The 21,933-nt window shown below is 44.0% G+C and overlaps 1 protein-coding gene across 3 annotated transcripts in view; it reads right to left on the bottom strand.

Annotated features, from left to right (window-relative positions):
* NUP107 (nucleoporin 107) overlaps positions 1 to 21,933 on the bottom strand; it is a 547,946-nt gene that overhangs the window by 303,177 nt on the left and 222,836 nt on the right. For all 3 annotated transcript variants that reach the window (XM_078676641.1, XM_078676632.1, XM_078676648.1), the window contains exons 13-15: positions 12,421 to 12,511; positions 11,924 to 12,000; positions 4,148 to 4,207 (exon numbers count right to left, since the gene is read on the bottom strand). In XM_078676641.1, coding sequence (XP_078532767.1) covers positions 4,148 to 4,207; positions 11,924 to 12,000; positions 12,421 to 12,511 — 228 coding nt within the window. The remainder of the gene's footprint in view (positions 1 to 4,147; positions 4,208 to 11,923; positions 12,001 to 12,420; positions 12,512 to 21,933) is intronic.

The following is a 21,933-nucleotide window of genomic DNA, read 5'->3' as shown; positions in this document are numbered from 1 at the left end:
TCACTACCAGTGCTTTGTGCCCTTCTAGTATTAAAGTACTACAGCCCTAGAAATTTGAAAAAAAGTTATGTGGAAAAAAGTGGATACTAAATTGGAAAATGTGTCAACTGTTGGTTTCAATTAGTTAATTTCCAGTTAAAACTGAACCACAGGAACCCTGTTTATAATGAATAGTGAGTTGTGTAACACAGCACATTCAGAATACTAGATTTCCCCATATAGAGTAAAAAGGGGAAAAGTTGTGGTTGCTTAAAAATGCTAAGCCTAAGTAGCAGAAAAATGCACTGTGTTTGGGTGAGAATGAATGATTCACAGTTACCTTAGTTGAAATCTCTAGCACAAAGTATGAGGATCAACATTTTTGCCAAGATCCAAACTGATAAAGAACTATATGGCTACATAAAAACATGATACAACACATTTGTTTGGAAGAAAAGGTAGTTTAAACGCCATACTGCAAGTTAAAGCAGTTATGGGAGTTACCAGATGAGGTAAACAATTTGTAGTTTGAGTGTATTAAGATACTTCTATGATCATTTGAAGTTCGTGAAAAATGTCTTACGTGGTAAACACTAAAAACTGGAAGTAGTGTTCACCTATTATGATCTACAGACATTTTGTACTCTTTGAAAGTATTTCTGTAAACCATTGAAATGGATTTAAAATCAACTGATTCATAAGGCTGACACCTATTCCTAAATAGCAAATCGGCCTTTTTTGGGACCAAGAAAACACTCCTTGACTCATATGCTCTTGTAATGTCATCTCTATCATGGATTGGCTCACAAATGTAGTACATAAAGGAATTTTCTGATTCTATGGGATCTCTCAATGACCCATCACAATTGAGTGGACATGTGAGCACCTGATCAGGATGGATGACATTAGTTACTGCAAGTGGGTAAAGATTTTTAGAATATCCTTCTGACAATCTGACTTTGATTACGTACAACACAAGCTCCTAAGTAACCTTCTTTAACACTGATGTCTATCCAGACAATGCAGTATCAAATGGCGTCAAAATGTACCTCTTTCTCCTGCAAAATTCTCACTCTTCTAATGTGGATTACAAGCGAGCTGACAAGTGTCCTCATTCTGAGAGCATCTCATATTCTCCCTTCTATCTAAAAAGCCCAAATATGCATTGCCAATCTTCAAAGAATTGAGACCTAGGCAGCTAGACTGTGCCTTGATCTTCTTAAGTGAGACGACATGAGACCTAAACTTTATGTACTCCACTGCATCCCAGTAGATGCCAGGATTACATTTTAGATGTTGTGCACTGTCCATAAAGGATATTGGGACACATGTCCTGCATACCCACAGAAACTAGCACCTTATTATTCCCCAGCTGAAAATCCTGCCCATCTGAGTAACTAACACATGTTTATGCAGTTAAAACCCAGAGTTAGATCACTGGATGCACCAGGACACAGACTCTGGAAGATTCTCAACTGCTCCCAAAGATATGATGGCAAACATTGTTTAGGAAGCTCTTTTTAAAATAGCAATATTTAGTCTGGCCTTAAACGATACTCAACACAGAAGATGGGTCACAACCTCACACTGTTGAGCAATCTTCACCTACCCTGTAACATTAGATTGAAAGGTCCTCTTACCAGCAAACTGTACTCTCACTGTTAAAAACTATGAAGATGACGAGCTCTTTTTTTATTTAAAAAAAGCATTATTAAATAATACAAATGCTAGGGGTTAATCTAACAAAAGCCAGAAAAAACATCCACAAAAGCTGATAATGTACTGTCTGCAGTTTTGCAGGTTTCAGTTTTAACGTTTTCATATATATCTACTCACTTGTTTTTACCACATACCAAAAGACAGTGGCACAGCAATATGGAAGGTTCCACTGCATCGCAATTTAAGCATTACAACCACAGGTCAGAGACCTGTTAGTACTATCTACATCTCCCTACCCTTCCCAGGAATTCCCCATATCCATTTCACAGACAATTAAATGATGGCCTTTTTGTTCTCGCCCCATTCAAGATCGCATGTTATTTAGGAGATGAGAAATTTTACTAAGCATTTCTGCCCATTCAGCAAGGACTTCTATCATTTTGTCACTTCGTCAAGTCATTTCCATATGCTGTTCATCAGCTAAAATCTTCTCTGAGAAGTCCTTTTTCAATTTGCTCTAAACCCAGGGCTCCCGGAGGAACACAATATATAGCAATTCGCCATTTCGGTAGGATTTTTCCTAGTACCCCCATGCACTGTCACGTGGCCCATAGGGACACTGTCGTTTTTCACAAACTTAGCATGAGCACGTTGCAGCTTACCTCCTGCTTTGCACACGTTACTACACGTCTTTATTTTTCGCAATGAATTCAAAGACTGCTTTCACATGAGAACTCATTGTGGTGTTCACTCTGCATGTTTACTGGGATTTTGACTGAACATGATGTGCAAGGTCGAACAACAATGCCCCTTGTTATTTTGTTCTGCCCAGTCCTTAGCCCTTAGACGAAACATACCGAAGTAGTTGTTGTTCGGACAGCGTACGTGGGTTTTTAGTGGGGTGCACGAATAGGTGACACACACTTAGAGAGTGACCTTTCCAGGGAGAAGAGCGCCCATGATGTTGATCTACCATCCATAGGCTAAGGTTTGAGGTCTGCTGACAAAGCCAAGAGATCTTTTATTATATAATAATACTTCTTCTTAGCAATGGAGAGAGGTTAGGCACTAGTCCTTTCGCCATTGTTTTTTTCAATGACATCTCCCATCATGATTTATGGACTGACTGCTATGCTGACAATATTTGTACTATGCATTTTCCTGCTTATGGCACGTATACTGCATGTTAGGGCACGTTAGTTAAAATAAATATTTTAAACTGTTTCATGTCTCTGTCAGATCTTATTGTGGACGAGTACAAGAAAGAGAGCGAAAAGGTGCGTCTTGTTACCGCGATTCCTAAGAGATATGGGAGTGTTGTGTTCTGGGGTGTCTAATCACATACGAGTATGAGAGTATGTGTGACACTATAGCTAGTCGGTCCTGGGTTTGTGGATACTAAGGTGGTAGAAAGACTCGGTCCCTACTCACCTGCGCATAGTTCTGTCTTTGTGCAGAATCCCTACAACAGAGCAACCTCATTTAGCAATGTTTCCATTCTGACTACTTACCTAGGAAGCAAGTTTTTAGAGATTAAATCATAGTCATATCCGTTACTCCATTCATAATTGCTACAATTTCACTTCAGAAGCACTCCACCGTTGTAGGAATGCAGCCTCTGATGCACAACATCGGCCACACAGGGTCAGTTTACAGTGAGTTTGGGCATGTTTTATGCAAATCATTGAAAAGTAATAATTTGAAAAGGGCACGGGGACATTTTCTATATTTGGCCACATGCCTTATACGGAAACCCTAACATTCCTCCGGGCACAGAGCCACCCAGCAGTATCAAGTTCTTCCTCTGTCCCCCTCCTATATCCTTATACTGTATCAATGAAGCCTATAGGACAGTTATTAGTGTCCTACACTTCGCCTAATCCAGTAGCCTTTTCATTACCACATGCTCTTTGGGGGGCTTCAGGAAACATGTTCCAATGGAGCGGGCTGAATGAGCCATTTAAGCATACTGAAAGGAATTTCCCTACTCACAGCCCAAAGAGCTTCTGTGCCTGTTCAAATGTACTAATCTATTGTTTAGAAACAAAGCCTGGCATATTTACACCCCTTCTCGACTATTACAGAAGGATATGTCTTTCACCATATCCCTAAATGGTTTGAGACTTCAAATGGGAATGTCTATAGCAAATGGGGACCTCCTCAGGATCTCAACCACCTCCTTGTGCCATTATTCTGCTGCCCAGCGGACCAGGTAAGGCACGCTCCGAGACTCCACAACCCATCAAAAATAACTCTGGCATTGTGTGCTGCAAGCATGTACCCACCAAAAGTCTTCCAGTTGTGGCCCCTCTTCGGACCAATGCACAACATACTGCAGTTATGCCACAGCTTAGTAAAAAAAATATATATATATATCCGGGAGGCTTAGTCCTCCACAGTATGAAGCTTTTGAACAACATGTATGGTGTTTGGATACATCAGTATCTAACGGATGCATGAGTGAAGAAGGTTAAGAGCAGTTTAATATGAAGGTGGCAGGCTTACTAACCTGCTTCAGATTTCCACTCAGGGTTGCATATATGGCCCTTTCATATCGGTTGAACTGCTCCTACAATAAAAAATAAAACAAATAAAAAACAATTACATTTACAAAGAGGTCACATTTCAGGTGTAGTTTCTCCATGTGCCAAATACAGTGCGCATTAATAGCAAAGCAAGAAGCCACTTAACTACACTATTTGTGCCGATACTAAAGCTCAGGTAAAAACTAAGCATAACAAGCATTGAAAATGCAATAGGTCTCGCCCTCGTTTAAGTTAAAGCAATTCTGTTTGTAATTAGGTGTTTTTTCAGCTTTGCTTTCATTAGCGTTTTTCAAACTTTCATGCATGCATGTATTTATATAGATATGCAGATGTATATATATATATATATATATATATATATATATATATATATATAGATATATATATGAAACAAACAACCACCTCCCACAGAAGCTCTATGGAAGAAGGCACGGACTCGAGGTGGTTCCAGATTCGGCATATTTTTATTTATTCAGGTCGCCCTCAATCCCAAGCACAAGGAGAGACGCGTTTCAGCCTTCAAGAGACCTTTGTCAATCTAGTTTGGTGCTGTCTTACACCTGTATTAAGTAGCCCTTCCTACCGGACTGATGAATAAACATAAACAACATTATATATATATGTATATAAAAATGCTTATTCATATATATATATATATATATATACATACACATATATATATATATGTGCACGTGGAGAGAGGTAGAGGGGTAGAGGGGTAGGGGGTAGAGGGGTAGGGGGTAGAGGGGTAGGGGTAGAGGTAGAGAGTAGTAGAGAGAGAGAGGTAGAGAGAGAGGTAGAGAATAGAGAGCAGAGAGTGAGTAGTAGAGAGTGAGTAGTAGAGAGCGTGTAGTAGAGAGTGTGTAGTAGAGTGAGAAGAGTGAGTAGTAGAGAGAGTAGTAGAGAGTGAGTAGAGAGAGTAGTAGAGTGAGTAGAGTGTGTGTAGCAGAGAGTGTCGTAGAGAGTGTGTCGTAGAGAGTGTGTCGTAGAGAGTGTGTCGTAGAGAGTGTGTCGTAGAGAGTGTGTCGTAGAGAGTGTGTCGTAGAGAGTGTGTCGTAGAGAGTGTGTCGTAGAGAGTGTGTCGTAGAGAGTGTGTCGTAGAGAGTGTGTCGTAGAGAGTGTGTCGTAGAGAGTGTGTCGTAGAGAGTGTGTCGTAGAGAGTGTGTCGTAGAGAGTGTGTCGTAGAGAGTGTGTCGTAGAGAGTGTGTCGTAGAGAGAGTGTCGTAGAGAGTGTGTCGTAGAGAGTGTGTCGTAGAGAGTGTGTCGTAGAGAGTGTGTCGTAGAGAGTGTGTCGTAGAGAGTGTGTCGTAGAGAGTGTGTCGTAGAGAGTGTGTCGTAGAGAGTGTGTCGTAGAGAGTGTGTCGTAGAGAGTGTGTCGTAGAGAGTGTGTCGTAGAGAGTGTGTCGTAGAGAGTGTGTCGTAGAGAGTGTGTCGTAGAGAGTGTGTCGTAGAGAGTGTGTCGTAGAGTGTGTGTCGTAGAGTGTGTCGTAGAGAGTGTTGTAGAGAGTGTGTCGTAGAGAGTGTGTAGTAGAGAGTGTGTAGTAGAGAGTGTGTAGTACAGAGTGTGTAGTAGAGAGTAGTAGAGTGAGTAGTGGAGAGTGAGTAGTGGAGAGTGTGCAGTGGAGAGTGTGCAGTGGAGAGTAGTAATGAGTAGTAGAAATTGTGTAGTAGAGTAGTAGAAAGTGTGTAGTAGAGTAGTAGAGAGTGTGGAGTAGAGAGTGAGTAGCATAGAGTGAGTAGTAGAGAGTGAGCATAGAGTGAGTAGTAGAGAGTTAGTAGAGTGTGTAGTAGAGAGTGTGTAGTAGAGAGTGTGTAGAAGAGTGAGTAGTAGAGTGAGTAGTGGAGTAGTAGATAGTGAGTAGTAGAGAGTGTAGTAGAGAGTGTGTAGTAGAGAGTGTGTAGTAGAGAGTGTGTTGTAGAGAGTGTGTAGTAGAGAGTGTAGTAGAGAGTGTGTAGTAGAGAGTGTGTAGGAGAGAGTAGGAGAGTAGTAGAGAGTAGTAGAGAGTACTAGAGTGAGTAGCAGAGAGTATGTAGTAGACAGTGAGTAGTAGAGTGTGTAGAAGAGTGTGTAGTAGAGAGTAGTAGTGCGAGTAGTAGTGTGAGTAGTAGCGTGAGTAGTAGAGTGTGTAGTAGAGTAGTAGAGAATGTGTAGTAGAGAGTGAGTAGTAGAGAGCAGTAGAGTGAGTAGTACAGAGTGAGTAGTAGAGAGTGAGTAGTAGAGAGTGAGTAGTAGAGAGAGAAGTAGAGTGTGTAGTAGTGAGTGTGTAGTAGTGAGTAGTAGAGAATAGTAGAGTAGTGAGTGTGTAGTAGTGAGTGTAGTAGAGTGTTGTAGCGTGAGTAGTAGTGTGTGTAGTGTGTAGTGGAGAGTGTAGTGGAGAGTGTAGTGGAGAGTGTAGTGGAGAGTGTAGTGGAGAGTGTAGTGGAGAGTGTAGTGGAGAGTGTAGTGGAGAGTGTAGTGGAGAGTGTAGTGGAGAGTGTAGTGGAGAGTGTGTAGTAGAGAGTAGTGTGTGTAGTAGAGAGTGTGTAGTAGAGGGTAGTAGAGAGTGTGTAGTAGAGAGTGTGTAGTAGAGAGTGTGTAGTAGAGAGTGAGTGTGTAGTAGAGAGTGAGTGTGTAGTAGAGAGTGAGTGTGTAGTAGAGAGTGAGTGTGTAGTAGAGAGTGAGTGTGTAGTAGAGAGTGAGTGTGTAGTAGAGAGTGAGTGTGTAGTAGAGAGTGAGTGTGTAGTAGAGAGTAGTAGAGTGCGTAGTAGAGTGCGTAGTAGAGAGTGTGTAGTAGAGAGTGTGTAGTAGAGAGTGTGTAGTAGAGAGTGTGTAGTAGAGAGTGTGTAGTAGAGAGTGTGTAGTAGAGAGTGTGTAGTAGAGAGTGTGTAGTAGAGAGTGTGTAGTAGAGAGTGTGTAGTAGAGAGTGTGTAGTAGAGAGAGTAGTAGAGAGAGTAGTAGAGAGAGTAGTAGAGTAATAGAGAGTGGGTAGTCGAGAGTGGGTAGTCGAGAGTGGGTAGTCGAGAGTGGGTAGTCGAGAGTGGGTAGTCGAGAGTGGGTAGTCGAGAGTGGGTAGTCGAGAGTGGGTAGTCGAGAGTGGGTAGTCGAGAGTGGGTAGTCGAGAGTGGGTAGTCGAGAGTGGGTAGTCGAGAGTGGGTAGTCGAGAGTGGGTAGTCGAGAGTAGGAGAGAGAGTAGTAGAGTAGTAGAGAGTGTGTACTAGAGTGAGTAGTAGTGTGTAGTAGAGTAGTAGAGTGAGTTGTAGAGAGTATGTAGTAGAGAGGGTGTAGTAGAGAGTGAGTAGTAGAGAGTGAATAGTAGAGTGTAGGAGAGAGTAGTAGAGAGAGTAGTAGAGAGAGTAGTAGAGAGAGTAGTAGCGTGAGTAGTAGAGTGAGTAGTAGAGTGAGTAGTAGAACGTGTGTAGTAGTGAGTGTGTAGTAGAGTGAGTAGTAGAGTAGTAGAGAGTGTCGTAGAGTGTGTGTAGTAGAGTGTGTGTAGTAGAGTGTGTGTAGTAGAGTGTGTGTAGTAGAGTGTGTGTAGTAGAGTGTGTGTAGTAGAGTGTGTGTAGTAGAGTGTGTGTAGTAGAGTGTGTGTAGTAGAGTGTGTGTAGTAGAGTGTGTGTAGAGTGAGTGTGTAGTAGAGAGTGAGTAGTAGGGTAAGTAGTAGAGAGTAGTAGAGTGTGTAGTAGAGTGTGTAGTAGAGTGATAGTAGAGTGATAGTAGAGTAGTAGAGAGTGTGTCGTAGAGGGTGTCGTAAAGAGTGTGTAGTAGAGAGTGTGTAGTAGAGAGTGTGTAGTAGAGAGTGTGTAGTAGAGAGTGTGTAGTAGAGAGTGTGTAGTAGAGAGTGTGTAGTAGAGAGTGTGTAGTAGAGAGTGTGTAGTAGAGAGTGTGTAGTAGAGTGTGTAGTAGAGTGTGTAGTAGAGTGTGTAGTAGAGTAGTGAGTGAGTAGTAGAGTAGTGAGTGAGTAGTAGAGTAGTGAGTGAGTAGTAGAGTAGTGAGTAGTAGAGTAGTGAGTGTGTAGTAGAGCGTGTTTAGTAGAGTGTAGTAGAGAGTGTAGTGTAGAGTGAGTAGTAGAGAGTGTGTAGTAGCGTGTCTAGGAGAGTGAGTGAGTAGTAGAGTGAGTAGTAGAGTGTGAGGTAGAGTGTGTAGTAGAGAGTGTGTAGTAGAGAGTGTGTAGTAGAGAGAGTGTAGTAGAGAGTGTAGTAGAGAGTGTAGTAGAGAGTGTAGTAGAGAGTGTAGTAGAGAGTGTAGTAGAGAGAATAGTGGAGAGAGCAGTGGAGAGAGCAGTGGAGAGAGCAGTGGAGAGAGCAGTGGAGAGAGCAGTGGAGAGAGCAGTGGAGGGAGCAGTGGAGGGAGCAGTGGAGGGAGCAGTGGAGGGAGCAGTGGAGGGAGCAGTGGAGGGAGCAGTAGAGGGAGCAGTAGAGGGAGCAGTGGAGGGAGCAGTGGAGAGAGCAGTGGAGAGAGCAGTGGAGAGAGCAGTGGAGAGTAGTGGAGAGAGTAGTAGAGTGAGTAGTAGAGAATGTGTAATAGAGAGTAGTAAAATTAGTAGTAGAGAGTGAGTAGTAGAGTGAGCAGTAGAGTGTGTAGTAGTGTGTAGTAGAGTGAGTAGTAGAGAGTGTGGTAGTAGAGAGTGGGTAGTAGAGAGTGGGTAGTAGAGAGTGGGTAGTAGAGAGTGGGTAGTAGAGAGTGGGTAGTAGAGAGTGGGTAGTAGAGTGTAGGAGATAGTAGTAGAGTAGTAGAGGGTGTGTAGTAGAGTGAGTAGTAGAGTAGTAGTGTGTAGTAGAGTGTAGTAGAGTGTGTAGTAGAGTGAGTAGTAGAGTGAGTAGTAGAGCGAGTAGTAGAGCGAGTAGTAGAGTGAGTAGTAGAGCGTGTGTAGCAGAGCGTGTGTAGTAGAGCGTGTGTAGTAGAGCGTGTGTAGTAGAGAGTGAGTAGTTGGGAGTAGTAGAGAGTGAGTAGTAGAGTGAGTAGTGGAGTGAGTAGTGGAGAGAGCAGTGGAGAGAGCAGTGGAGAGAGCAGTGGAGAGAGCAGTGGAGAGAGCAGTGGAGAGAGCAGTGGAGAGAGCAGTGGAGTGAGTAGTAGAGAATGTGTAATAGAGAGTAGTAAAATTAGTAGTAGAGAGTGAGCAGTAGAGTGTATAGTAGTGTGTAGTAGAGTGAGTAGTAGAGTGAGTAGTAGAGTGAGTAGTAGAGTGAGTAGAGTGGGTAGTAGAGAGTGGGTAGTAGAGAGTGGGTAGTAGAGAGTGGGTAGTAGAGAGTGGGTAGTAGAGAGTAGTAGAGAGTGTGTAGTAGAGTGAGTAGTAGAGTAGTAGTGTGTAGTAGAGTGTAATAGAGTGAGTAGTAGAGAGTGTGTAGTAGAGCGTGTGTAGTAGTGTGTGTAATAGAGAGTCAGTAGAGAGTGAGTAGTTGGGAGTAGTAGAGAGTGAGTAGTAGAGTGAGTAGTAGAGTGAGTAGAACGTGTGTAGTAGTGAGTGTGTAGTATAGAGTGAGAAGTAGAGAATAATATAGTGCATGTAGAAGAGTGATAGTAGAGTGAGTAGTAGAGTGAGTAGTAGAGAGGGTGTCGTAGAGTGTGTAGTAGAGAGTGTGTAGCAGTGTGTAGTAGAGAGTGTGTAGTACAGAGTGTGTAGTACAGAGTGTGTAGTACAGAGTGTGTAGTACAGAGTGTGTAGTACAGAGTGTGTGTAGTAGTGTGTGTAGTAGAGTAGTGAGTGTGTAGTAGAGTAGTGAGTGAGTAGTAGAGAGTGTTTAGTAGAGAGTGTTTAGTAGAGTGTTTGTAGTAGAGTGTAGTGTAGTGAGTAGTAGAGAGTGTGTAGTATTGTCTAGTAGAGTGAGTAGTAGAGTGAGTAGAGTGTGTAGTAGAGTGTGTAGTAGAGTGTGTAGTAGAGTGTGTAGTAGAGTGTGTAGTAGAGTGTGTAGTAGAGTGTGTAGTAGAGTGTGTAGTAGAGTGTGTAGTAGAGTGTGTAGTAGAGTGTGTAGTAGAGTGATAGAAGAGTGAGTAGTAGAGTGAGTAGTAGAGTGAGTAGTAGAGTGAGTATTAGAGTGAGTAGTAGAGAGTGTGTCGTAGAGGGTGTGTAGTAGTGTGCGAAACTCATGAACGGACGGATAGCACACTTGCCTTGGGGAGGGCTTGGTTGGTAGCGGGATTAAACTGCAGTGAAGCCACTACTGTACTGTTGTGAGTCAACAGAGCGGTTCTCTTAATTGGTCTTGGCGCTTCCGGCTTCGGTATGTGAGGGTTATAAAAGGCGAGAGAGGCGGAGCACTTTACATTCATTTATTGCTGCACCTTATTGAACAGGCCACTTTAGAATCCGCTGGAGGATGACGGGCAGCCCACGGTACAAACTGAGTACTTGCAATCACTGAGGATGCAATGAATGTTATCCACCCATCTGGAACAAGTAGAGAGGTTTTTTATTTCCATAGCCGGCCACTCCTCGTGTCCCCTGAGCGGATGGACCCAGACTGGGAAGTAATATTTATGGAGCAGCATGCGAACCACCATTGGGACCAGTTGGGAATCTTTAGGCACGGAGGCGCCGGACTAGGCTCGTCCCCTTAAAACTTGCTGAGATTTTGAGTGTGTCGAGTATCTCCCGCCAAGCACAGGCGTCTGCAGTTTGCTTGGCCTTGGTTTATGGCGGGAGTGCGGCACTTGTGAGCAAATTACTTTCAAATGTGTCAGCTTAATTCAAACGTCAAGGAAAAAAGTTTTACCCACACCTCCTACAGTTTGGATCAAATTTGTGATCACAAAGAAAGAGATAAACACCAATTACTATGCTTATCTTGGCAATGACTTATGCCTCTTTACTCTTTTTATTTTTTACGAAAAGATACTTTTTTTGTCCGAAAGGTGGACACACTATCAACTACACAAACATCTCACAATAGTACCCCAACCCCCCCCCCCTGTCCTTCTGGGCCAAACCCCCCCTGTTGTTTAAAAAAAAAAAGCTTAATTCAAACGGCACAATAAAATGTCTGCCAGTTCTGGCATTAGATAGTTAAAGTTTTGCCACACTTGGTCGGAGACCCAGGCTGCTTTCTGTTGAGAACACGTGCGGGTTCAAATGCTAGGGCACAGACGGGCGAAACAAATGCAAAATGTATTGAAAGGACAAATACTCTAATAAAAGAGAGACAGCACAGAAACGCATTCCTGTGGCCTGAAGCAGAATCGAGCAATGAGAAAGGAGGAAACGAAGGCAGAGTGTAGTCAATGTGGAACAGAGGGCAGAAACCGAAAAACACAAGCTGCCTAATTCACTGTAAGAAAAACGCTTGCCATGACGTACACTGTTCTCTTTTTCTGCCGTCCCACTTGGACGGCCTCGGCCTGATTTCCTTTGGAAGTAAAAGGTTTGTTATCTTTATGGGGCCATGTGTTTGGCCCCATAAAGATAAGAAGCCTTTTATGGCAGAAGGAAAGCAGGCCAGGCCGTCCAAGTGGGACGGCAGAAAAAGAGAAACGTGTACGTCAGCAAAAGCTCTTTCCCAATGACTGGCCACCGTTTAGCATAAACGGTGACGCCGGCCAATGGGAAAGAGGGGTGGGGCTTAAAGTTTGCTAGTGAAAGCTCCTCAATATCATTAAATCTCGCCAGCGAAACTGCGCATGCGCAGCCTACGCAGGCGAAACCTAAAAACTGAAAGGAGTGCTTTCAGCAGCTAGGGCAAAATCCTATATTTCATGAGCTATAACACAGGGGCAGCAGTTTCCCCACACACAAAGAATGAACACAAACAGAAAGTTTTGAACATACATCATCTGACATTCGCCAACAGCAGGCCTTCCAGACACCTCGATAAGGGTTTCCTTCAACTGGTTCCAGCTCAGATCCTATATGATCATATGAAGAGAAAAATAATGAACTGTTTAAAAGAATATGAACATTATTTTTGGGAACATTTCACAATTCATGGGCCACAAGTTGTTTAACCTAACTGAATAGCATTCTACGCAGAAGTATTATATGCTCAGCTCTTACTCAGACAGTAAAACAGTTATAACTGGAATTACCCAGTTCAATCTTATAATCAGATACATTGGTATTCCATTATGATTGTTAGGCTTTGCCAATATAAAGAGAAACCAATCATAAGGAAGTCTTGGTTGTTCTCCAAAATGCAGTTTGCCTAACAAAAACACATGTAGGCCATGTTATCTTTGAGCTGGACCACAATCAAATCGAGAGGACTTTTGTGCCTCCAGGGCTGCATAATATTTTATTGGGCTCAGAAAATGCAATGAAACAAGTACCTCCATTGATGTTGGGATCATGGTAGAGCTTCCACCCCTCCAAGGTTGCTGCTCTCCATGCCTGGCCACACCGTTTGCAGAGACGCTGTGCCTTAAAATAGAGCAAATAGTTTAACACAAGCATGTGGAGAACGTTTTCACCCATTTGGTCAGACAAGTATGATTAACCAACTATCATTAATACTAAATGATTTCAGAAGGCTTGGAACATGTGGCATTTCGTTATGAGGATACGTTAAAAAACAACTGCATGGTGCAATAAAGAGACTAAAACGGTTTGCTGAGCAGATGTTTAATCACAAATGGTTACTTGTATAAGAATAGAATGCAACAGTAGCTCAGCGAGTTCAAGAAGAAAAGCGTTATTCACCTCCAATACCAACTACCCATCATGGGTATCTTCAAAACATTTGTAAGCATTAGTATGCTTTGCTCAGGACTAGAATCAAGGAACACTTGCTTAGGTAACAGCAACAATAGCAAAATACTTTGATAACAGCAACATTTTTATTTTGTATACCTTACAGTAAATTGACTATCTCCATTCCTAATCCTTCTCTCTTTTTAACAGGCGAAGAAAGGAGACCATTGCCAGAGGCACCCAGTTTCAGAGTGGTTTTAAGACAACAATAACAAGGTGATGGATGAAATGCTTGAAATAATCTCATCATTGGCAATCACTCGGGCCATATCCCAATCCATCGTTTTTCCCTCACCATGCCAACTCAGTTTGGACCCAGCCATATGCAAATCAGTCTCAGTTTGGACCCAGCCATATGCAAATCAGTCTTGATCCTGCTCCAATAGGAACAGTCCAGTCTTACACAGTGTTGTATACGTGGATACTACACTCGAACATTTCATGTAAACAGGTAAGTAAAAGTGTTTTTGTTATTTAGTACAGTTGTAAAAGATTTTCATAGATTTTCCAACTCCACACTTACAAACTTTTCATAAAAAACCAGTCAATTTTATCCAATGGAGGAAAATAGTGTAATCGGTTCAAAGGTAAGTACTTTGTTGTGGGAGTTGGTATTGTGGGGTTAGACTCAGGGGTTCCCCAGGGTCAAGGAAGCACCCTTGTTACACCCTCAGCGGCGCTAGAGTGGCCGGGTGCAGAGTGCTGAGGCAGAGTGTTATCCAAAGGAGGATATGGGGCCCTCCGGTTGGTGGCTGCTGACTAGCAGAACTCTGGGTTGTGGGAGCAAAGCTCCTGGACTTAAGCCAGCACAAAAGATGCACCCTCAGGTGCAGAGTGCTGTTTTGGCGTCCGAAGCCCTGTAGCTTTCAATGGGGAGTCTCCGGTTTGCAAAAGCACTGCAGGCTCGGGGACGAAGGTCTTCTGGGTGCGACCACCACTTGGGAGAGGTAAGTTGGGATCTTGGGGGTTGGTTAGGCACCGTCCGTTGGACCACCCAAGGCCGTGGGGTGTCGGGTGCAGAGGTGCCTTTTAGGGTCGGATCTGCTTACCAGCTCCTGGCCGCGGTTGGGGGGACCTTCTGGTTTGAGGCTGCAGGCTTCGGCTGGAGGCTTTAGGCAGGTCAGGGGTCACCAGATCTTGGGTCAGGATCACCGGGGGGGGCTCCTCTTGGTGTTGGGCCACTCGAACTTGGGCAGTGGGCGTTGGGTGCAGAGTGGAGCAAACTTGAGGAATCTTGCGGAGTTAGAGTCGGTTGTTTGAACAAATCCAGTGTTCACGGGAGACAGAGTCTTTGGGATTAAAGGCAGGCAGGTTCCCAGGGTGCCTCAAGGTAGCTGGCTGCAGGTTACACCGGGATTTCTTTGGAGCAGGTTTGAGGTGGGGACAGGCCAGTAGGGTTGGGGCCAATCAGTGGGCGTCCTCCTCTTGTTAGCTTTGGCACCGCTGTAAGGTCCTCCTTCTTCTTTTCTTCTTCTGGTTTCTTGTCTGAGGTCTTGGTTCAGGGCTGCCCCCTAAATACTGAATTTAGGGGGTGTTTTAGGGCTCAATGGGCTACTGACCATAGGGTGACTACACCCTTGGTGTGCTCACCCAACGTAGGTAAGTGAGCACAATTCCTAATCCTGATTGGGGAGTGCCTGCCATCTGCAAGATGGCGGGCACTGAAGAGTGGGCTTGGGGTTGGCAGAGGTGGACACACCTTCTGGGCTGGCTAAAGTTTCCCGTCTGACTTCCCGCCAAAAAGGAGGGGATACAGGAAGGGGTCCTGCTCCTGACAGCAGGAGAGGCTGGGGGTCACATTACAATGGCTGCCAGGCCTTTGAAGCTCCCCTGCCACAGATTGCTCTTCCTGGCCTGGGGAGGTATAAACACCTCCACCCAGGAAAGGCTTTGTTTCTCGGCATAGGGAGCAAAGGTTCCCAACCTAGGGGTCCAGAAACAGATCTCCTGGAGGCAGGCTGGTGTGTACCAGTCAGGGAACCCACCAGAGGCTGGTCGTTTTTCAGGGGGCTACTCTAAGATGAGTTCATTTTTCATTAAATCCCACATTGGCATCAGTGTGGGTTTAATATGCTGAGACGTTTTATACCAAACATCTAAGTTTTCAGTGTAGCCATTATGGTGCTGTGGAGTTCGTAATGACACACTCCCAGCACCATATACTCTTAATGGCAGCATTTCACTTCGACACTGTAGGGGTACAGGGCTCATGCACCTGTACCCTCACCACTGGTGTAGGGCACCCAGCTAGAGGAGGGGACTGATCTATTCCAGGGCAGTGGGCTGTAGGTATGGCACACAGGGATGGGTGCCATGTTGACTTCACTTTGTTTTGCACCAAAACACGCAGCCTGCAATGGCAGTGTGTTTGTAAAGGTACAGGGCTTTTAAGAGTGACACAATAAGCGCTGCAGCCATTAGAAGTCTACCCTGGTCACAGTGCCCTGGGTACCTGTGGTACCATTTACATGGGGCTAACCTGTGGCCAGAGAAGCCGTTTGGGTACAGTTTTGGGGGAAAGAACACAGGCCCTGGGAACCTGATTGGCAGGGACTCAGGGCACATCAAGTCAAAAGTGCATCAGCAGTCTGGCAAAAAGTGGGGGGTTACTGCAACAGAAACCCAGCTTCTCACATCTGGGATATGGGTGCCTAATGTAGCCTTGTTTCCAGGTGAGAAGGACAAGCCTCGTTGGGAAGCCTCTCGTGGAGGGGGGAGGGGGGGGCAATCAGCATTTATAGTAGGGCTGAATACCAGAGATGCCTGGCCCAGGTGGGAGCCACCAGGATGAGGGATGCGATGTTTGCACTGCTAGTGGAACAGGTCTACCAGGTCGTTATCCACCCCTGGAAGGTACTCTGCAATTATGAGAATTCTGTGATGAATGGCCCAATGACAGATTGTCTGAGGTAGCAGACAAAAGGTGAGCTAGTGAGTGCAGCACTGCTTCTGAAAGTAGTACATGGTGTTCATCCTGACCAGGACTATTCTGCCTCGTATAAACTGTTGAAAGGCTTTTAGGGTGAGGCGAACCACCATAAGCTGTAGATAATTGATGCTTTTTTACTATGCTGAGCTGGAAACCACACACACTATGTTGTGATCGACGTGAACTCCCCACCCAGCTTGGGAGGCGTCTGTGGTAATGGTGACTTTCAACACTGGGTCTAGGAAAAGGCAGCTGTGCAACCGGTTGTTGAGGTTACATCACTGCAGAAAGAGATAGGTGCTGGCAGTTACCACCACTAAATCTTTCATCTAGCCATCCGCTTGTGATCATTGTGCTTAGAGGCACCATTACAATGGACGCAGAGCAGCTGGACTAATGTCATCCATACCCCACCTTTCTCGTTCAAACCATACTCCACAAAAGCAGGGGCCACTCAAGGTTCTATCATCTCTCCCATGCTTTTCAACATCTACATGAAGTCATTACCAGTACTGATCAATAAATTTCACCTCACGTGCTATAACTATGCAGATGACACACAAATACTCCTTCAACTGGAATGCCCCAAAGACATTGGAAAATTACCAATTTTCAGCTGTCTCAGGGCCGTGGATCAGTGGATGACCTGGAGCCATCTCAAATTGAATGCTTCAAAAACTGAAATACTCACGTGTGGCGATTGGAAACATTACAACCCGCTTGCCGCATGGCCTGATGAACTAGGATCACTGCCTAAAGTATCGAAGGAAGTAAGAAAACTCGGAATGACCATGGACTCCAAGCTGTCGATGAATGCCCAAGTGGATAAACTAGCAAGACCAAGCTTTGCTACTATAAAAACGCTGTGACAAATTTTCCCTCATTTGGGATTTCCACACAAGGTCCAAGCTACCATCTCCCTTGTTCTGTTCAAACTTGATTACGCCAATAGCCTCTATCACGGATCACCTTTAACGACCATGAAAAGACTACAACGGATTCAGAAATCGGCTGCCAGACTACTCTTGCATATCAAACCACAAGACCACATCTCCCCTGCCTTGAAAGCCCTGCATTGGTTACCGGTTGCCAGAAGATCCACGTTCAAGCTGCTTTGTATCACCCACAAAGCAATACATGGAATGGGACCGCTCTTCATCAGGAATAAAATCACCAAACACATTCAACAAAGGAACCTCTGCTCTAAAGGAGCATCTCGCCTCAAAATCCCACCATACAAGAAAAAAAACATGGGTGGCACATCCTTCTCTGTCCAAGCAGCCAAACTATGGAACTCTTTAACCCCCAACATAATGTACACCGACAACCACCTTATCTCCAGAAAACTACTCAAGATTTGGCTCTTGCCCACATAAGCACAATACGCAAACATAAATTCACAGCATATCCCTCTGTATACAAGCATTTTTTTCAGAATAGATATGTACCTATCTTTGTGTATTACTTTGTATAAACATGTAAAATAATCATGTTGTTGAGAGAAAAAATAATAATAATAAATAAATAAATAAAAATCATCTTTGGTCTACATGTACACACTTCCATTGTGCATCTATGTACCTTCCATGTACTTGGATTTGTGTGTCTGTTACTTTTCTCCTGGAAAGGCATATCCAATACATTACCCTATTTCTCATCCTGTGCCTCTATCAATATCTTTAATCTATATATACTTACCTCCTTTATGTATCTATATACTTTCAATGTAATTATGGATCTATATATTTATCACTTTCATCTAATTTAGCATTTCCAATGCACTACCCTATTTCTCAGCCTATACTTCGCTCAATATATCTTCTAGCCCAACCTTCTGAATCATCTGAAACTTCTTCTACTACTCCTTCCAATGCACTACCCTATCTCTCATCCTATACATCTATCAATATATCCTTTACATCCACTCTCTCATTTATCCCAAACCCCATACCACTACTATGATTGCCAAAATAACCCTATCTAGACTCTCTCCTACTCTACCCCTCCTTGCATCATCCGACACCTCTTTTACTATACCGATCCCCTAAAACAAACCTTTCTAAACGCTTTCCTCAGAGTCCGTCCCTCCAAAACTCCTTTTTACTCATCCAAAAGCCTCCTCCTATTGCTAAGACAAACAAAATCTTTCACTATTTTAGCCCTCCACTATCCTTTCCAATCGAAATTAACAGACTAACATGTTCACTTCTCAAATTCCATATTAAACTATACTAATATACTACCCAGATAACTGGATAACATATCCACTACTCAAATAAATTCATATTTTTTTACTATACTAATTTTCAACAGTAATCCTTTATGGGTTCCGGAGTGGCATGCTGCTCGCCAGAAAAGCGATTCAACACCCATCAGGGGTAACAAGTGCTATATGAATGCAAATCTTTCTTCCCCTTTTATCCCTCCACTATCCTTCTCACTCCAAGTAACGGACTAATATCCACCACTGAAATTACTTCATATTTTATCATATAAATTCACCACTAATCCTTTGTAGGCTTCCTGAATAGCGTGAGTCAACAAGCGCTATATAAATACAAACCTTTGTCCTCCTATATCCTTCTGCTATCATTCCAAATCCAAATAACTGACTAACCTATCCACCACTTAAAATGTACTTGCATGTTTCACTATACTAATTCAACACTAATCCTTTATGGGTCCTGGAGTAGCGTACTACTCGCTGAAAAAGCACTTCGACGCCTCGTCAGGGGTAGTAAGCGCTATATAAATGCAATTACAATACAGTACAATAGCAAAAGAGGAAGTCATACCCAAGAGGGACTAAACAGTTTGATGTCCTTTACAGGGAGTGCTTGGACCTCTTACTCGAATAGATGGAGATGTTGACTGCTGAGATGTTCGCATGGGGGGAATGCAGGGTAGTGATGTGAGAAGCCAGGCAATACCCGTGCTGAACGTTACCATTTCCTTCCGGAAGGTAGGAGGAAATCCTGGAGTCTTTCTATAGGTGTTGTGTGGTTGGAGGGGTCGGGGGCAGTGACTGGCATCATCCATTTCCCAGAAGCTCCCTTGCCCTACCTATGTGGTGGCTTCTTCTGTATGTCCTTGGCGGTATTCTTTTATAAATTGCTGATTGTAGGTGTGCTGCTGTCTTTGATACAAAGGTGAGTCTGGGGAGGTGGCCTTCCTGCATGCACTAAACTGCTGCCTCCAAAAGGACACCCTTGGAGTTGGTGTTGTGGCTGTGTCAGTGTCTTTCTCCAGCTTCTCTAGCAGTTGCTCAACCTGCAGACCGAAGAGGCGTTTGCCACTGAAGGGCACGTTGCAAATGCTGCTTAACTTCTGCTTTAAAATGAGAAAGACGAAGCCAGGCATAGCGTATGAGAAGGATATTGGTATTGGAGAATCACAGTGTACAGGTAAGTAACTTGTGTTTTTTCTACTATTTTATCTTTTATAGATTCACATGCTTGAATCAGACTAGTCAGCAGTATCCAAAGAATAACAGTGGTGGGAAGGAGAAACATCCCACCATGAGACACCAACTTAAATACTATTAGTCAAACACCTGACATTGAAATTGTACAAAAACATGAAAAATATGACGTATCATAAAGCATTCATAATAAACGTTCTCAAACTGGTACATAACAAACAGAAAATATAGACGATTTGAGCTTAATAGCTGCATACATTAAGAGAAGAGTCTTCGCATGGTAGACTGACCAACTTCTAGATCTGCCTTACTCCAGGTATCGAGGCAGTAATGCTCGGTGAAGATATGGGCGTTGGCCCATGTTGCCACCCAGATGTTGGATGGAGACACCCTTGCAAACAGCTGAGGATTCTGTCACCTCGCGAGTTGAGTGAGCCTTCAGCAGACATCCAGCCTTCTCATGACGGAAGACTATTGTTGAATATACTCTGCGAGCAATACTAGGTCGCTTTAAGGCTCGATTCTTTCTTGGAGTAGAGAAAGAAATGGGCAATTGATTTCATTTTCGGAAAGTTTTCGTTCTGTGAAAGTAGAACTTTAAACAACGCTGAATGTCCAGCGAATGCAAGGCTCTCTCTGCAGGCAAGATGGATTTAAGAAAAAAGCAGGCAAAAAACTGGCTCTTGGAGGTGAAAAGTTGAAGATACCCTGGGTATGAATGAAGGATTAGTGAGCAGAAGTACTTGGTCTTTTAAAAACTGTAGGTAAGGTTCTTTCACTGTGAAAGCCTGAATCTCACTAATAAACCTGGCATACGTAACAGGCACCAGAAAGGCCACCTTCCTTGAAAGAAATTTCAATTCACACTTATGGATAGGCTCAAATGGAGATCTCATGAGTTGCGACAAAACAGTGTTCAACTGCCAGAGTAGTGAAGGAGGATTAATAGGTGGGTAAGCTCTGAATAGACCCTTCATAAACTCTTTCACGGGTCTGTTGGACCACAAAGACACTTGCCCAGAATGTCTTGTGTACCTAGAAATTGACGCTAGGTGTACCTTAATTGATGCATGCTTAAGGCTCAATATGATGGGATGTAGTAGGCAAGGCAGAATCTGTTCAAGTATCGACGATGATGGATTGCAAGCCTAAGAAGTACATCATAAGCAGAATCTTCTCCATTTTGCTGAGTAGCATTTGAGCGTCAAAGGAGCTCGGTATTTTTGAAGGACAGATTTCTATTTGTCATACATTATTAGTGCTCCTAATTCAGCGTGGTGAGGAGCCAGGCAGACAAGTTGAGAGCGTGAATCTGCAGGTGAACCACTTGGCCCTGGTTCATTGAGAGGCGATCCGTCGGCTGGAACTGAATGGGTAAGCCCTCTTCTAGGCGATGAAGCTCAGTGTACCAGTATTGCCTTGCCCATGTCGGGGCGATTCGAATAAGCCGTTAGGGCTTTCCTTTCAATTTCTGTAGGATCTTTGGAATGAGTGGAAACTGGGGAAACGTGTAAGCGATCTTCCCCCGCCTATGAGAAGTGTAAGGCATTTTCCCGAGACCCTTGCTAGGAAAGTCTGTTGGCGAAGAACTAGCATGTTTTATTGAGATATGTAGCGAAGAGATCTAGGATAGGATACCCCCAAGCCTGAAAAACTTTTTTAGTTGCGACTAAGTTCCCCTCGTGACATCGCTTGTTTTCTCTGCTGAGGAAATCGGCCCATCCGTTTTGCACATGTGAGACGTGCTTCACCTTGAATAAGATGTCATTGGCTATCAGCCACCTCCATATTTGCTTTGCTTGGGCTGAGATCCCGTCCCTCCCTGTTTTAGTAGATAGAACATAACATGGTGGTGGTGAGGTCTGTCCTGACTAGAAGCGACAAACCCCGCAACCTTAGTAGGAAGGCTTGAAGACTGAGAAAGACTGCCCTCAATTCTAGGAGATTTATGTGATATAATGCTTCTCGACTGGACCACTTCCCGTGGGCCGCTAGTTCCTGGAGATGGGCTCCCCATCCTTCCATGGAGGCATCCATTGTCATCACCACCTAAGGCATCACACACTAGAAGGAAGGGTTGGCCCTGAGAGATGTTTTCTTTGACCATCCACCAGGACATTGCATTCTTCATCTGAGGTTATCGAAATGTTGTCCTCGAAAGTACCCAGACATTGCATCCACTGTGCATCGAGCTGTTCTTGAAGAGGTCTCATGCGCAGGCGGCAATTGGGAACTAACAGCATGCAGGATGCCATCATCCCCAGCAAGGATTTGTATTCCCTTACAGAAACGCACCTTTTTGCAGAGAGTTTTAGTGTGATGGCCTGCAAGCAGGAAATCCTTTCTTGTGTAGGAAAGGCCTTTGAGATCTTCGTATCCAGGATTGCTCCTAAAAACACCAGCAATTTAGAGGGGCCGAGAGATGATCTTTCCCTGTAGACTTTGAGGCCTAGGGATTGAAACAGTTGTAGACAGGCTTCTGTGAACTTCGTTGCCAGCTGGAAGGAGGGACCTTTAGTCAACGAATTGTACCAGTAGATAAAAATACCTGGTGACCGGACCGTCAGAGAAGTGTCGCCGCTGGTACCATGCACTTGGTAAATACTCTGGGGGCTGACGTTAGCTCGAAGGGTAGCACCTTGAATTGATAATGGCACTCTGCCACCTTATACAAAGAGAAACCTTCAGTCACCCTGTGTCAATTAGTTGCAGAATCTCCTGAAGAGAGAACATCCTGAAAGT

The sequence above is a fragment of the Lissotriton helveticus genome, chromosome 1_1 (assembly GCF_964261635.1).
Source record: "Lissotriton helveticus chromosome 1_1, aLisHel1.1, whole genome shotgun sequence".
In the NCBI taxonomy this organism is placed as follows: Eukaryota; Metazoa; Chordata; class Amphibia; order Caudata; family Salamandridae; genus Lissotriton; species Lissotriton helveticus.
Note: the sequence above shows the minus strand (reverse complement) of the source record. Positions and strands in the feature narration are given on the sequence as shown.